The sequence below is a fragment of the Pezoporus flaviventris genome, unplaced genomic scaffold (genome assembly GCF_033815535.1).
Source record: "Pezoporus flaviventris isolate CSIRO_AGI_PZ_B2104156 unplaced genomic scaffold, CSIRO_AGI_Pfla_v1 ptg000035l, whole genome shotgun sequence".
Lineage (NCBI taxonomy): Eukaryota > Metazoa > Chordata > Aves > Psittaciformes > Psittacidae > Pezoporus > Pezoporus flaviventris.
In genome coordinates this window covers 1,019,251-1,034,882 of record NW_026892583.1, presented here as the reverse complement: position 1 = coordinate 1,034,882, position 15,632 = coordinate 1,019,251, and the positions used below count along the sequence as shown (strand labels likewise).

Genomic DNA, 15,632 nt, shown 5'->3' with positions numbered 1-15,632 from the left:
CGATGCTTTCTCTTCAGCTATCCTCCTGATCAGTCCTTCCAAAAGAAAGGATCTATCTTCCTGTCAAACCTGCCTTTCCACAGTGAGATTCCATGTATCTCCATGCCCCCAAGCCACCGAACCCCCTCAAGCAAGGGCAAAATATCTGCTCTCCCTTGCGTTTTGCCCTCTGCCAAACTGGTTTCTCACTTCCCTAAAGCCTGATGCTTGCTGCAAGTGTTATAAATGGGACTAATTAGGATCCTAGTTGCCCATTAACTCTTTTATTATTCATGTGACATTTATGATAAATGCACTATATTACTTACAAATGGTTGAGGTGGCACTTACACACAGCAGCAGGAACTTCAGAGACATGGGAGAAATCATTTCACAGTAAGACAGACTAACTCCACCAGTTGTGACAACCACTCACTACAGTGTGTAGTACATTTAACTCTCCTTGGTTCAACACAAGAAATAAAGTAGCTTGGCATTCCTAGAAGTGCAGGTGAATCACTAATTTCTATTTGAGCACTAGTTATCTTTTGCATCACCGTAAATATCTTTTAAGATGGCTTTCAATAGCCAGTCTTGTGCACTGCACGTGTATCTCATAAACCAGAAAACCCCTGCCTTTCTCCAACAAGCCTACAACCACAGCAAAGTTGTGATTCCTCAGGATCACCGTAGCCTTGTAATTCAGTTGCAAAATTCAGAACAGGGTAAGTCTGATGAACATAAATGACAGAGAAATGGATTTGATTTGCATGTAACAATTGCTTCTTTCAGAATTAATTACAAATATACTGGACTATGTAGAGTATAGATTAATGTCCCTGTTCAGCAAAGCATGAGCATGTTTAACTACTCTTCTAAGCTAAGGCTTGGAGTAAATTGTCTATACAATTAATTATAACTCTTCTTTCATTTGCCAGCAAACCAGCAGAGCTTTGTGCCAAATCAGTTACCCAGACCCCTTGCGTCCCTTTAGAGATCTTTAAAAAAATCCATACACGTAGTTAGCATCCTGTAATCCTCTCCATTAAATTATACATTATTCACCATCAAATCCATCTGCAAAATCAGCCAGTACAGACTATTCATACTTCCTATTGATGAAAAGCCTAACAAGAAATCAACTTCTAAAAATAAAGCATTGTGTAAACCCCTCACATAACACCAAGAACCATACTTTGAAAGCATCCCTGCACAGAGTCCATAGCAGCATGATTTGTAAGCTACTGCTTAACAGTTTGCTAAATGCTTACTCTCAAGTAACAGTAAGAGAAATGTACTTAGAAGACCCAGCTAAAAATGCACCTCCATTTACATGAGAAGTCTGCAAAGCCTGTTCTTTCACTTGTCACAATATGAAGAAGCTGTGCAACTATTTAAATTCCATCACCATGGGAGTTCAGTGCACACAACAAATAAAAGCTGCAGATTACATCCTCTCCCAAATGTAAAGGCCAGCTCTGCAGAAATGAATGCTGTGGCACCAGTAAACACTTTACTGAAGCACATACGCACCTGAAGAAGAAAAACTAAAATCAAATCAAAAGCTCTTAGAGACAAGATTTGGTTGATGCACCCTGAAAGGCCTATTTTCAAACAGACAGTTCCACAGAATCACAGCATCACGCTGTTGGTCATGAAAAGGTTGTGGAGGGAAGAGGAGGAAAATCCCAAATCCTGATTTTGTTGCAAACTGCCTAATAACACTAAAGAGGAGCACCAACTATTGTACCAAATCCTAAAATACCAACCCCAAATCCTCCAAAATCTAAAACGTGAAGACATTTGTGGTGTAACTGAAAAGAGTATTTAAATACATCCTTTTTATAAAGTAATTTCCATTGCAATGACATCCATTGCTTATTTTTTATATGACTGCATTTATAGTGCACTGTTGGAAATATCTCATTTCAAGCCAAGGTGATTTGCTTTATTCTCCATGGTTTCAAACCAGCATTAGACCACCGATATTTCTGATTGCAGAAACAGTTGCATAAAAAGTCATCTATTTTAATGACTGCAAGACCACAGAACTGATAGCCTACAATAAATATTGAAATCTATCATGCAAAGAAGAATAAAACCTCCCAGACGACACTGATAGTGTGCTCCCAAATAACAGAAAGGCCAAATTGAAAATTCCCAGCCAACCTGAACATGGCTCTTTTCTAAATGCTTTCCTAAATGCTGCACGAGATTTTAATACAGATCAAGTGAAGTACATTATTGGTGTCACTCCACTGCACTTGCTCTTCGGAAGCATCACACCACTTTTTTCCCAACCAAGGGAAAACATCACTATTTCCCCAACAGAACACGGAGAATCAAATTGCAGGATCTCCTACCTCGATCAAAAAGTCTCCAGTTCTCAGGCCAGCTTGCCATGCTACTCCCCCTTCATCCACCGATTCCAAGTACTGCAAAGCAGGAAAGGCTGGAGTTGGGGTGAATTCTTCAATTGGTGTATCAGCTTTAAAAATAAACACCACATTAAAATAAGAAAGTTATGGAGTGCTTGTAAATACCACTTGAGTAAAGGCCTATGACTGGCCATTGAAATTTATGGTTTAAAAAATGGTGGGTGCTCAAAGTAAGAGGGTTCTGCCTCAGAGGAGATATCAAGATGCTGGGAATAAAGTGCAGTCTCTCTGCAATAGCAATCCACAGGTCTTCCATTCAGAGAGAAAAAGACATGCTTCTTTACTGACACAAACCAAATCAAGCTGCATGAGGCAAGAGCTGGATTCTGAGTATTCCAGGATATTCAGTATTACTTTCAGTAAGCCTTTGTATGCCTAGCAAAATGCTTGTAAATCTGGCAACATCCAACTGAAAATAAATGATGTACCATAACCAGAAGAGAGCATCTGGCCAAACTGGGGAGGCAGGGGGGGTGGTAGTGGAGCGGATGGGGTGAGTGGGAAGGGATGCAAAAGCCCAAACTGATTTTTCTCTTCTAGATTTAGAGGCATATTACAAAGAAGATAACAGAAGGAATCACTTTTTAGGCAAGGAGGCAGAGCAGGCCCTGTAACAGCTCTCCCTCTCTCTGTCACGTACGCATACAAGCAGAAAAGTCCTTGGGTCTTTCACCTGAGGTGCCCTCATTGTTACAGAGAAAATCTGGGCAAAACTGCTGGGCTTACACAGAGGGAGTAACCTCTGCTCAATGCACAGACAACTCCTGCCAGTGGGTTAGCTGAAAGGTGCCCTTCCTAACACAACTCCCAACATGTTTCTGTAGCTAAAATTAGAGAAGCTTTTACAACACTGAAAATCTACGGTTTAGGGGTGGGGGAACAGAGGAGAGCAAAAATGATGCCCCAAGAATGAAGATGTGGAATAATGTTCGTGCTCAAGCAAGGCAAGGGAGAACCCATGTAAAATGAGGGGGAGCAAGATATGGGACATACCATCATAGGTATGTTTTTTAAATACAAATGGAGCAAACTGGACTGAAAGTTAAAAAGCAAAGCATTAAATAGAATGCTTTTTTTAACTCTTAGAAATGCCATTGTTATAGGTTTTAGCCTACAGAAAAGTAACATGCAGCTTAACATACGAACAGCTTTCAAAATGAGCACGCTACAGGCCATGCAACATACGTGCAGCTTCTGAAGATATAAAAAAAGATCATATTTTCATACTAAAACTGCACCAATGTCACCTTGCAGAAGATCCACACCTATTTTAAACAAAACATCACTCTCTTGTCTATTTCTACTTGCAGACCTATTTCAGTAGACTGACATTTGAAATAAAGAAGCAGGTTTTATACGGAAAGCAGGTTTCCCATAGTTAGGTAAACTGCACAACAGAACACATTAAGGACAAAATATTACATGTACCAACACAATAGAAATACAGACAAAACTTTCTCCCCCCCCCCCAACGATTATACAGTGCTTCTCCTATGTAAAAATGCAAACTGCTTCAGACAGAAGCCACTAAAATCTGTCTGAGTAGTACAGCACACAGAGAATCCTGTTGTCTAGCAACCAAGTGCACCAAGAATAATTCCTGCTTATATTCCGAGATGTATAAATTTCTTCATGCCAGTGCACATCACACACACACAAACACACACACAGAAGCACATACCTTTTGCCCCTCTGAGCACAAATCCAAATCCTTCATTGTCTTTTTTCTGCAGGACCACTGCCTTTTCTTCTATTATGCAGTCACTGTAGAGAGAATTCCGAGGATAGCGACCATTATTACATCCCTTCATCACCACTGTAGTAGCTGCTCCTCCAGTGTGCAGGTTCATCATCATCACAGCCCGTTAATCAAATAATATTGCAGTAACCAAGCATGGGAAAACAAAGAACAAATAGTAGCGAGGGGAAGACAAAGACTAAGCTGAATGATAAAAGAGAACATGACAAAGCAACTTAAATGGAATAAAAAAGGCAGAGAGGAAAAAGAAAGAAGAAGAAATCATGCATGGTGGTTTGTATTCTATATGAATGACTGAATGAACATGTGATCATGTAATCTGTTGGCTAGCTAGGACTCTAAAAGGAAAAAAAGTAAGTGAACTGAACGACAGTATCATTAAAAAACTCCTCAATCGTGGATGTACCAGATGCATCTTCTAGTGAAGCCAAAATGAAACCAACCAGAAGAAAAATGAGGCAGCATTTTAAATTTAAAGAGAATAAATTATGATTTTCTATTAGCTAACTAAAAGGCACAAATATATTCTGAAAGCTATGCCTTGCATCAAAAGCCCTTTTTCAATCCTATTGAATGTTGCATGCTGCAAGAATCCCACATGATCATCTGACAGCCTACAATGCTAACAACGTGCAGCTGCCTTGGCGTCATCAGGCACCAATTTCCACAGCATCAAGAATCTGCATAATTGAAATAGTAACAAGGCATGCACAAGCAGGAAAACACATTTCTAAGGAATATTTCCCATCTTCCGATAAACAATTAGTATTATAAAACGAGGAGATGGTGTAAAGAGCTATTTATGTAAGCAGTATGTCCTTAAAGAGAAAGTAGCCTTAAGAATCTTCCTGTTATTGGTTAAGGGAAAAAGTAGACGGTAGAGGAGGAAAAGGCATAAAATCCACATTAAAATGGGATCTTTCCGATGCAGGGAATGATCTGCAAAAGCCTCACGTTGTTTAGTGCTTTTCATTAAACGCTGGGTTACTAAAAATAAGCTCACAGTAGAAAATGATTCTGAATGCTCTTTAAGGTATAAAATCATTACACAGCACAAGTTCTTCTGAACAAAGGCAGTGTCAGGGGTTAAGTATTCATGAATCGAAAGCGCTGCAAAACACGCTGCTAGGTTGGCTTTAACATACCTACAAACCCAGTTAAGAGAGAGAGAAGTACGAGCAAGTTTTCTTTCTCATTTCTTTCTAGCCAACTGCTGTGACCACTGGTCTCATACAGAATCTAGTCCCTAAGGCACTGGATATGCTAAGAGACCGGATCCACTCCAGTGCCATTAATAATCCAGAATGGCAGGAGGAAAGTAATGAAATTAAAACAGCGTGACCTTTTCATTTAAAGCTCTGGACGAAGGCAAGGAGAATGAGAGCAGGACACCAGTGGACAGCCTCCAAACTCCACATCTTTTGTGTAGTCCTGGCTATCCTTTCAACGACTTTTCAACTCCGAGGGATGTGACTTCTTACTGCTAATGTGATGGTGTAGCTGTGTCTTCCAAACTCCAGGGTATTTACACACCACACAGGAATTTAAACTACCTCAGTGGTGACTTTCTGAGCAACAGATAATCTCCATTAATATCAACAGCTTTTGAATATTGTCTCAACTTACTACTACTTATCTTTCTTACTATTATTATATCAAGTGGAAGGTGTCCCTGCCCATGGCCGGAGGTTGGAACTACATGAGCTTTAAGTCCACTCCAACCCAAACAACTCTATGAGTCTATGGTTATTGACTATAAAATTCAGGTATCACTTGTACTTACCATTAAAAGCCAAACACACTCCTGCTCATGGATATGAGGGTGTGATGGAAGATGCAACCCACAGAACCCTTGCTGTAGTACTGAAACCCTCCATCAAAACTGATAGAAACCAAGTGAACCTACAAGTGCACTGGCTCAGTTTTTCCATGTCACCACCCACATTTTCAAGATGGGACCCATACTGCTGAAGAGTCAACAGTAAAGCTGTCTTCAGCTGCCTTCTTAATACACAGCCAAATTAATAAAACCCATTTCCTTTAAGTTTCCTTGCAAACAATCAATAGCTTAATAGAAATTAGAAGGCTGCTTTTGAGAATCTAATCATAGAAAGTGTTTGGTTCAAAGATAACGCCTCCTCTTCCCTCCCCAAATCCAACTCTTATATCATTTCATTAATATAAGGAATTCAGAAGCCCCATTAGGTGGGTACCTCATAAAACCTGGCTCTGAGTCCTTCACTTTTGCTGACAAAAGCAAACAAATTCCTTTTATCATTCCTTAAAACACTGAAGGATGAAGTTCCAAAAGCAGCGCTCAGAAACTTGGGATCAATTCACCTGATCAATGTTAAGCACTTAAAGAAAAGGCATCCAGGGTCCTGTCGCAGCCAGCTAATGAAATCACAAGTATTTTCTAGTCATGCCCACTTCTTCCTAATGTAGAGCTCTACAGTTGTTCAGATTAAAAGTGTGAAAACCACCTGTGATTTTCTTTTCATGTACTGCACATTTATAGCATAAACTACCCAGGTTTAGACTTCACTTTAGACACTGAAAGTGGGAATACTAAATTGCCAACATTTCACGAAGTTCCATGGTTTACAAGCAAGGAGGAGAAAGGCAAGGGCAGGAGAAGTGCAACGTGACCTTTCGGTAACATAATGTACAAACTGATCTCTATTACTTGACAAATACAGCTTAATAATATATTGTTTCAGTCACATACTACATTAAGAAAAACCTCATCACAGCCTGTAAAGCAAAAATGTAGGTCTGAAAACATCAGATCTGTAGCTATTTCTCCCCATTTACGTTTTAGGAGAAGGGCACCTGCAATAATCTTACGGTGTGAGCAGCCTGAACTTGTTTAAAGCAATCACAAGAAAGCAAACTGATTCTCCACACACCCCCCAGAGCTGCAGAACTCGGAACGAGCAGCAGGAAAGGGATGGGAAACAAACACGTGCACACAAATAAACCAAACCTGCAGCCTCTACACCCCTTCTCCAGCAAACTCACTTTGCACCCCTGAGAGAAGGGGGAAGAAGAAGGAAAAAAGAAGTTTAACCTCTGTTTGCTACAATGCTTTCTTTTCCTTCGCCAAACACAGTTCTCTTATCTCAGCATCAACCTGGACCTCTTCACTGACGACATACACACAGTCTACCTGGTTCTGGCAGGCAAAGTGGTGCCAACTGTAAAAGTAGGTCAACATTTCTCATAACAAGCCTTCTTGGCAGCAGTTCTTTGATCCTGAAGGTGTTGTAAATACTGAGCAACACAATGGGTATAGGCTATAGCTACCAGTGACAAATAAAGGCGACATTACATTACAAGCCTTTGCAGAGGTCTGAGCTCAAGCGAGAGGCATTTCTTCACGGGTGCTTTGAGTACAGGCAAACAACACACTACAACAGTCCCTGCTACCTGTGACACACCAGATTTCAATAGGTAAAATCCTTAAAGTCCATTCCTGCCCCATCTCAAACTGAAATCAAACAGCATCCCTTCCAGATGTGTTCAAACAGCATCAGAACCAGGTTTTCAGAATGCTACTAGTTCCATAGTATGGTAATGAGTAATTTTAAAATCATTAGCTCCTTACTTAAATAGGGCACCCATTACTTGGATTTTGGGCTGTGTAAGTCCAAGATTCACTGCACACAAAGCTAAATGCAAAGTACATCCTTTCAAGTGCAGAATACTTCCGCATGAAGTACAATCTTACATATAAAAACTTCAGGCTAAAAATGAGTCAATCAAAAATCACTTTTGCTTTATCCAGACTCTAAACATTAGAAGCCATACTTGTTCATCAATTCGTGTGGCTTCCCTAACACTTCAGGACTCAAGAACTGTGCAGAGCTGTTGGAATTTCCATACTTTACAGACTTCTCGATGGAGAAAGGGAAATACAGAGATTTACCCATGTTCAGACAGATACCTGAGAGCTGAGCTCAGCACTGTTACATTCAACGTAGCCACTGTCTTTTGTGTAGACTTTTCAAGCAGCAATAATTTCTGCTTTGCTAACAGCCCACTAAGACAATACTTGAGGAAGGAAGCAGAAATGTCACGTCCTTCATAAAGATTTGTATGAAGAAAATAAAGGTTGAAGCACAGGTTCCTGATGGAGGCCAACCCAGGAAACCTAGCTGCCATTTCACAACTAGAGTAACTACAACTTATCGTAAAGCATGATTTACTCCAAAAGTTAAAATACTGAATAACAGAGATGGAAGCTGGCAGGACCATGGAACACGTTTAGGCCAATTCGTATCGTGTGTACCAGTGCTGACTTGAATCTGAAAAACAGCACGTAGAGGATGCTCCACTCATCATCATCTGGAAACAGAAATGGCTATTTGGCATATTGTCAATCTCTCCCTAAGGCAGAGAAAACATGAATTTAAATAGGAATTATTTTCCTGATTCTCTCCCAGTTGTGCATCCACCAGAAACATAACTGAAGTTGAACATTTTCAGCTTTAACAAACTGGACTACAGCCTTCCATGGCAGCACAATTATCTAACAGATCACACACGAGATTCAACCAACCAGACTTACAACCAAATGAGTGTGTTTACTTCCTATATTTCTACAGTTTGCCTTTTCAACTACTTATTCTTACCTTCTAGCAACGCTTTCTGTAAGCACAATATACTCTTACAAAGGATATTCAATATAAAAATACAATCACATATTTTGTCCTGCCCCGAGTCAAAATACATGCAGACTTGCTCTGCACAACAGATCAATCCTGCCAATACAATTTCAGTCACATAAGACAAGCCTAAATGATTTTCCTGTAGAAAGTATGTTTACCCGAAGGTTTACAGCAAGATGTGTTTGGGAGGAAGGCAGTATAGACGGTTGATATTTTACTCGAGGAAGGCGCAACCTGTCATTAGAACAGAAATACTGCAGAACAGTAATCTTTAAGCCGTTAAACTTCTTACTTGGTAAAGATAGAAGTCCAGGGAGTATAATGATGGGACAACAAGTAATATAAGATGGAGAAGGGATGAACAGAGTCACACGGAAGAACTACCAATGTAGGGTTGTCCTTTCTGCTCTTCCATATTTGAGGCCAAGAGTTTTTTCACAACAGGGTATAGGTAAGTAAAAACATTGTTTCCTTCCTTTGCAGTGTTTGACTTTTCCCTTTCTTTTCCTTATGCCAAAACCCATCAGCATTGTTTGTAGGAAGTCACAGATGTAATTGTTTCTCGTTTCCTCACATACGGGACTGGGTTGCAAGCCTGCATTTTCTTCCATGGAGTTACTGTATTTAAAGTGGAGTTAGGCTGAAGTTGAACTGTATCTCAAAACAATGATTTCATTATCACGATCCAGAATTCTCCCATTAGCACAACATTTACTGTTAAAACTGAATTAGATGTCGTATTTGGAGGCAACAAAGCTGCCCATCCATAAACGCTAACACAGTTCTCAAAACAGCCTTTAGTGTCTTCAAGCTATACGGGAGAACAAGCATCATTCCATGAGGCATTCACGATTACAAGGACTCCAAGTCATTCTGCTGTTTCACCAAAACAACAATTACAAAATCAGGGCTCCATATGGACATAAGCATGGAATAAAATGCTTAGTGCTTCCTATGGATTCTAGCTTCACAGGTGCTCTCAAAGAAACTCCAGCATCTAATGACAGTATCTTTACTTGGACTTCCAACTGTTGGTTGTCTGTCAATGTCTGCTGGCACTCAGGCAAAAACCAAAAGAGCACAGGGAAGGAGACACCACCATCTTTGTACTGTTGTTCTCTCTGGCTTTATAATTTGTGGCAAATAAATTCAAATTGCAACAGAACTCTAACTTCCCCTCAGCCAACTTTACATTTCCCTCATGTATGAATGGCTAACTCAGCACAGCTATGTCTTCCTTAGCTGGGGACCTTCAGGCCAAGTAAAAGAGTGGGAAAAGAAAAGAGGATGCTTCAGTAATGCTGCTATCTACTTCCTATATTCATATAGTTGTCTTTTTTGATCTCCTCTATCTGTGCTGTTTCTACAGAGTTCAGTGAACATCACACAGATCTTTGATCATGAGAAAAACAAGGCTGCATATTTTAAACTGGAATTCATTTGTTGATGAAAGAGGCATATGCCAAGCTGTAGCACGCCATAAAAGACATTTAGATACTCCCTAATTCTTCTATTGCCCAGAGGAAATGACAGAGTACAGCAAAGCCTTGCAGGGTGCATTACTTCTTCCACTTAACAAGGTGTTTCATTCACACTTTCAAACAAGTAAACAATTTTGAATTGGATTTTGAATACTTGATACCCTTGGTAAAAATGAACAGTTCTTCACTAAGTTATCAAACCCACTAATATCAGTCATGAAGTGATTCCATAACAACTAGGAAGTCAGAAAGACTGTGCTACTTCTTCCATTTTCCCCAAAGATTACCCATAATTACACAAAGAAGTAGCCTATGGTAAAGATGGTAACAATGCTGTATAATCTGTTGAATTTACGCTATAGAACATTACAAAGAAATATAGGTTTGAAAGAGAAACATTACATTTTGTAACACAAGTGCAAAGAAACTATTTTTTATGTAGAACTAAGGACAAATGTCCTCTATGTATATATATCAGTCCACATTCTTTTATCCACCCTTTAATGATACTTCATATCCTATTCTTTGGTGTGTAGGAGTAGGTGATCCCAAGGAACACCTCAGCTGACTGATATGGCTAGTACCACTGTTAGGTTTTTTCCTGTCCTCACCTTATGTTGCTGGAACTGCAACCACTAAAGTAACGTGTTGACATGGCAAAACAGGAAGTCAAACAACCTCCTGGAAAGAGAAATCATCCAGTAAAAGCCTGATTCTATATGATACAGAAATCTCAGGATAGGATATGAAGAGGAAAAAACTCAATGGTAAGGTCATATCCTATATACATACACACACAATATATACCTGTGCGTATATATATATGTGTGATACATGTGTGCCCATGTATATGGACAAACAGATATCCATATATGAATATATATGTACACACAGAATACAATGAGTCTATATACACTCTTCTTTAAGAGGAATGTTGTTATTCTCTTGCCTCTGCACTGGTAAGGAGAAAACAAACCAGCATGGTGTGGTGAGCAGAGTGGCAAAGTGAGCTTAAAAAAAAGAGAAGCATCATTATCTTAATTTCATTTGCATTTTAAAAAGAAGGGTCAATTCAAGCAGCACGCAGAGCAAAAACTAAACAGGAAACATTTAGGCAAGTGTCCTGGTATAGAACAGGAGAGTTTTGTAACGCAGAGACCTTCCAGCCATTTCATACAGATGTGCCATCAACCGCATTAGTATTTGGGCTACAGCACACTCCACTTATACCTAACACTTAGTAGCAATTTTCAGTTGTAATTATCAAGCATTTGAACAATCTAAGCCTGTACTATTATGGTATTAATATTCATCACTTGTACTATGAGCCCTGAACGGACTGTATAAACATACAAATGTTTAGGTAACCAGAATATTTATCCACCTCAGTTTTTAAATCTGTATTTCTCTACCTCAAACCAGCTGCAGTTCAAGCCCCTGCTACTGACACTGAACTACACAGAAACAGGAGTTTTCTGCCTAAGCATCGTAACATACAAAGTATTTACACAAAAGGAATAATAATAGCTATTAAGAACAGCACTCCTTTGCTATACAGGCTTTTAAAATCAATAAGTTGCCAAATGCTTTTGCTAAAGATGGTCAGTGTTATCACAGGAAACCCCAGACACAAGGAAAACTATGCGTTCAAGGTTAGCAAACAGGACAAGTAACAAAGGTACATCCAGGGAAGTAAGATACTAAGGTGCTGGTATGAGTGTACAAAACCATAACTATATATAACAATAACCATTTTCTTCAGCTGTTCTTAGAAAATCAATGCTTTAAAACATGAACATATAATAGGTTAAACTAAGGAAGAAATCCTTTACTGTGAGGGTGGTGAGGCACTGGCACAGGTTGAGAAGCTATGTCTGCCCCATCCCTGGCAGTGTTCAAGACCAGGCTGGATGGGGCTTGGAGCAACCTGCTTTAGTGGAAGGTGTCCCTGCCTGTGACTGGGGGCTGGAACTGAACTAACTTCAAGGTCCCTTCCAACCCAAACCAGTGTATGCTTCATTGATTATACCTGCCTTCCTCAGGATCTCTCCATTTCTGTTTCTGTAATACACTTTAGTCACACTTTCAGGGGAAAAAAAAGTGTTTTATTAACGCTTTCAAAATGTGTTACAAACCCTTTAAGGTGGCAGTTTGACACTGCAGGTCTTTGTAACTATTACTAAACTCACTAGACATTTCAGAATCATAACTCGATTTGCTCACTCAACCAGAGAGTCTGAACATACTAAAGCCTAACATAAGTAAATTATGAAATAGGGGGAAGAGACTGGTGATTCCAGGAATGCTAACCATGAGTTTCAACTTAGTTTTAAGGAATCCCTCTGGGTTTCCATCACACCTTCTTTGCTACGATAAGCAGAAGGAATAACCATCCCCCTGTCCTGCATTCCCTGGAAACGAAATACAGCTCTAATCACAAGGAGTCTGAGTAACCCTGACTGTTCATTTCAGCTTTGCAGATGTATTTCACTTCAAATTCTACATTGTGCTGAAGCGTACAGGGCTTTAATCATCATTGTTGAAGATCCTGTACCATTTCATGACATTTGAGTACAAGGCATGTTACAAGTTTCAAGTTCTGTCTCGAAACAAATGAGGTGTTACCACAGACATGAAGGAAAGTTCTTCTGAAAACATCTGCCCACTCTTCTCCAATAGCATTAAAAATATAGTATTGAGTGAGAAACTTTGATTTTCTATGATTTTATTAGAAAGACACTAAGAGGTGATTTCAATTAGAGTTTAATTTTCACGTAGCCCTTTAAAAATCACCGTATGGTTTTACAATCTCACTAACATCCAAAAGGACGTGGCAACTGTACTTCTTAGTGTGAGGTGTCCCTGCCCATGGCAGGGGGGTTGGAACTGGATGATCTTAAGGTCCTTCGCAGCTCTAACTATGCTATGATTCTATGATTCTTCTGAAATGCCTTCTCTCCTCTCATCACTTCTCAAATTACACCAAACCCTTGAGTTATTTCAAGCCTACTCCAAATTTTATTTGCTTATCTGCAAAACAGCTTGAGAAATGTCCCCCTGAGCAGCTTTTCCTGTCTAACACCATCATCCTTTTCAGCATTTATTTCAATGCATGGCCAGGTTAGCCCACAACTTTAGTAGCAGCAAGAAATCACTGACTGTACCACCTGATGAAGAGACAGAACTCTGCTTTATTTAAATTGGCTATTAATTTTCTTAAGTAAGTGAATGTTGAACTGGAATCTCTCCTTATTGTCCCCCTTCCTTCGACATTCAGCCGTGGCTCACTGGTTACACTGACGCATAATTCCTGGAAAGGTGAAGCTTTTCTAAGTACTTGATAGATTTTAGTTTATCGTTTCAGCTCAATTGAGTAATTAAAATTCACAGAGTTTGATTTTAAGTGTATTTCAGAATTTATGATGTTTCAAGTGTTTACAGTAGAGGCATGAACCACTTCTGCTTTAGTTACAACTGTTCTACAACTCTGACAGTGCTATGCTGTCAGGCTTTGTAATGCTAGTTTAAAGAACTGTAGAACAATGGAATGGTTTGGGTTGGAAGAGACCTTAAAGTTCCAACCCCCTGCCACAGGCAGAGACACCTCCCACTAGACCAGGTTGCTCCAAGCCCTGTCCAACCTAGCCTTGAACAGCATCCCCATGTTCAAGTGATAACACAGTCTACTCAGTATGAGCCCTAGTTCTCAATTAAGCATAATTCTGAGACCTTTTATCTGTGCCCAACATGCTTTTTTAATTCAAAACATCAAGAAATTACAAGACACATAGGTAGCAGTCATTTCTCTAACCACGCAGTTGCCCCTCTTTCCTAGTGCACGTATTTAACTTAACATTCACTGTTCTTCCGTTCCAAATTTTGCCATAAAGTCAGTTTTAGTGAAATCCTTCTTCATTAAAGTAAATCCTTTGTTAATATATTTTAGTCTGAATTAAGCCTTTTCTAGACATTTCATGTCAGAGAGAGCAGGCACCCGAGCAATACAGCTATTCAATTGGCATATCTGCCAATCATTCCAACCCAGCATCCCCAACCTGCGTGCCGCAACCTCTGAGGTTGGAGCTAGCATCTGCCTCTTGGCTCAGGGAAAGAGTAATAGTCGCAAAAGACTTGGATGAAGAATCGATCTGTCTGCCAGGATCTTGGCATTCATCAGTAACACAAGGTACAGGTTTAAGGTGAAGCAGCCTAACATACATGGGATTCGAGCCCAGATCCTTATTCCAGGGGAACACTCTGACACAAGCTATAGCTTGCTATTTAGCAGGTCCCTTTTTACAGGGTCTGACCCCACTCCAGCAACTCCATACAACTCCAGCACATCTATTTTGTCCTAAGACAAAACATCCTCCTCCCACCAACCTTATGTTTTGCTCAAAAGAAGTGACCAGCTTTACTTCCAGATTTACTTCCGGATGTCAACCCCTTCCTGACTTCTGGACAGTTTCTTTTTAAGATGAAAACAAGGACATATGTTGCCTGTCAGTCAACCTGAGAATTTGCCTTGTAGATCAACTTCTGAAAATACAACCAATATTTGTGAAAATCTGGCAGGAAAGAGGAGAAAAGCCAAAGTGGTTTAAGTCATTGCTCCCACTGGAGGAATGCCCACAGTGTGAGCATGACAGTTATTTGTTCCTTTTGGCCTGCCAAGACTTAAAAATGCATCACTTACAATCAGAGGCACCATATGTCAGCTTTTGCTCATCTAGTGATGAGGTGAGAGGAAGGCAGCCAAAGGTGTAGTGGGGCTGGGAATTAAAGGTCACCTAGAGGAATCTAAACCATCACAGTGGAGGCTCAAAGACAGGAATGTAAAACAGTCATTGTCAGAAACTTCATCACTCTCCTGCTCCCTGAAAAGCAAACATTTTAATCCATTTTCTTCTCCTCTATCCTTGCATGGAATTATGTATCCTCCTAACTAACCTGGTATCACACCCTCACAGTCCCTTTCTGCTGTCCTCATCTTCCATCATTTACACTTCCTTTTCCTATGTTTTCTTTAATTTTCTCTATTGTAATGTACAAAACTTTATTCCTCCCCATGCACAGGACACAGGCTGCTGCTTTGGTCCTGACATTTAGAATCATAGAATCATAGGGTAGTTAGGGTTGGAAAGGACCTTAAGATCATCAAGTTCCAGCCCCCCTACCATGGGCAGGGACACCTCACACTAAACCATATCACCCAAGGCCTCGTCCAACCTGGTCTTGAACACTGCCAGGGATGAAGCATTCACAACCTCCCTGGGCAACCTATTCCAGTGCCTCAGCACCCTTA

At 40.0% G+C, this 15,632-nt stretch overlaps 1 protein-coding gene across 6 annotated transcripts in view; it reads right to left on the bottom strand.

Moving 5' to 3' along the window:
• SHANK2 (SH3 and multiple ankyrin repeat domains 2) overlaps positions 1 to 15,632 on the bottom strand; it is a 361,673-nt gene that overhangs the window by 138,535 nt on the left and 207,506 nt on the right. For all 6 annotated transcript variants that reach the window (XM_061462082.1, XM_061462086.1, XM_061462083.1 and 3 more), the window contains 2 exons: positions 4,099 to 4,181; positions 2,343 to 2,467 (listed from right to left, as the gene is read on the bottom strand). In XM_061462082.1, the coding sequence (XP_061318066.1) occupies positions 2,343 to 2,467; positions 4,099 to 4,181 (208 nt within the window). The remainder of the gene's footprint in view (positions 1 to 2,342; positions 2,468 to 4,098; positions 4,182 to 15,632) is intronic.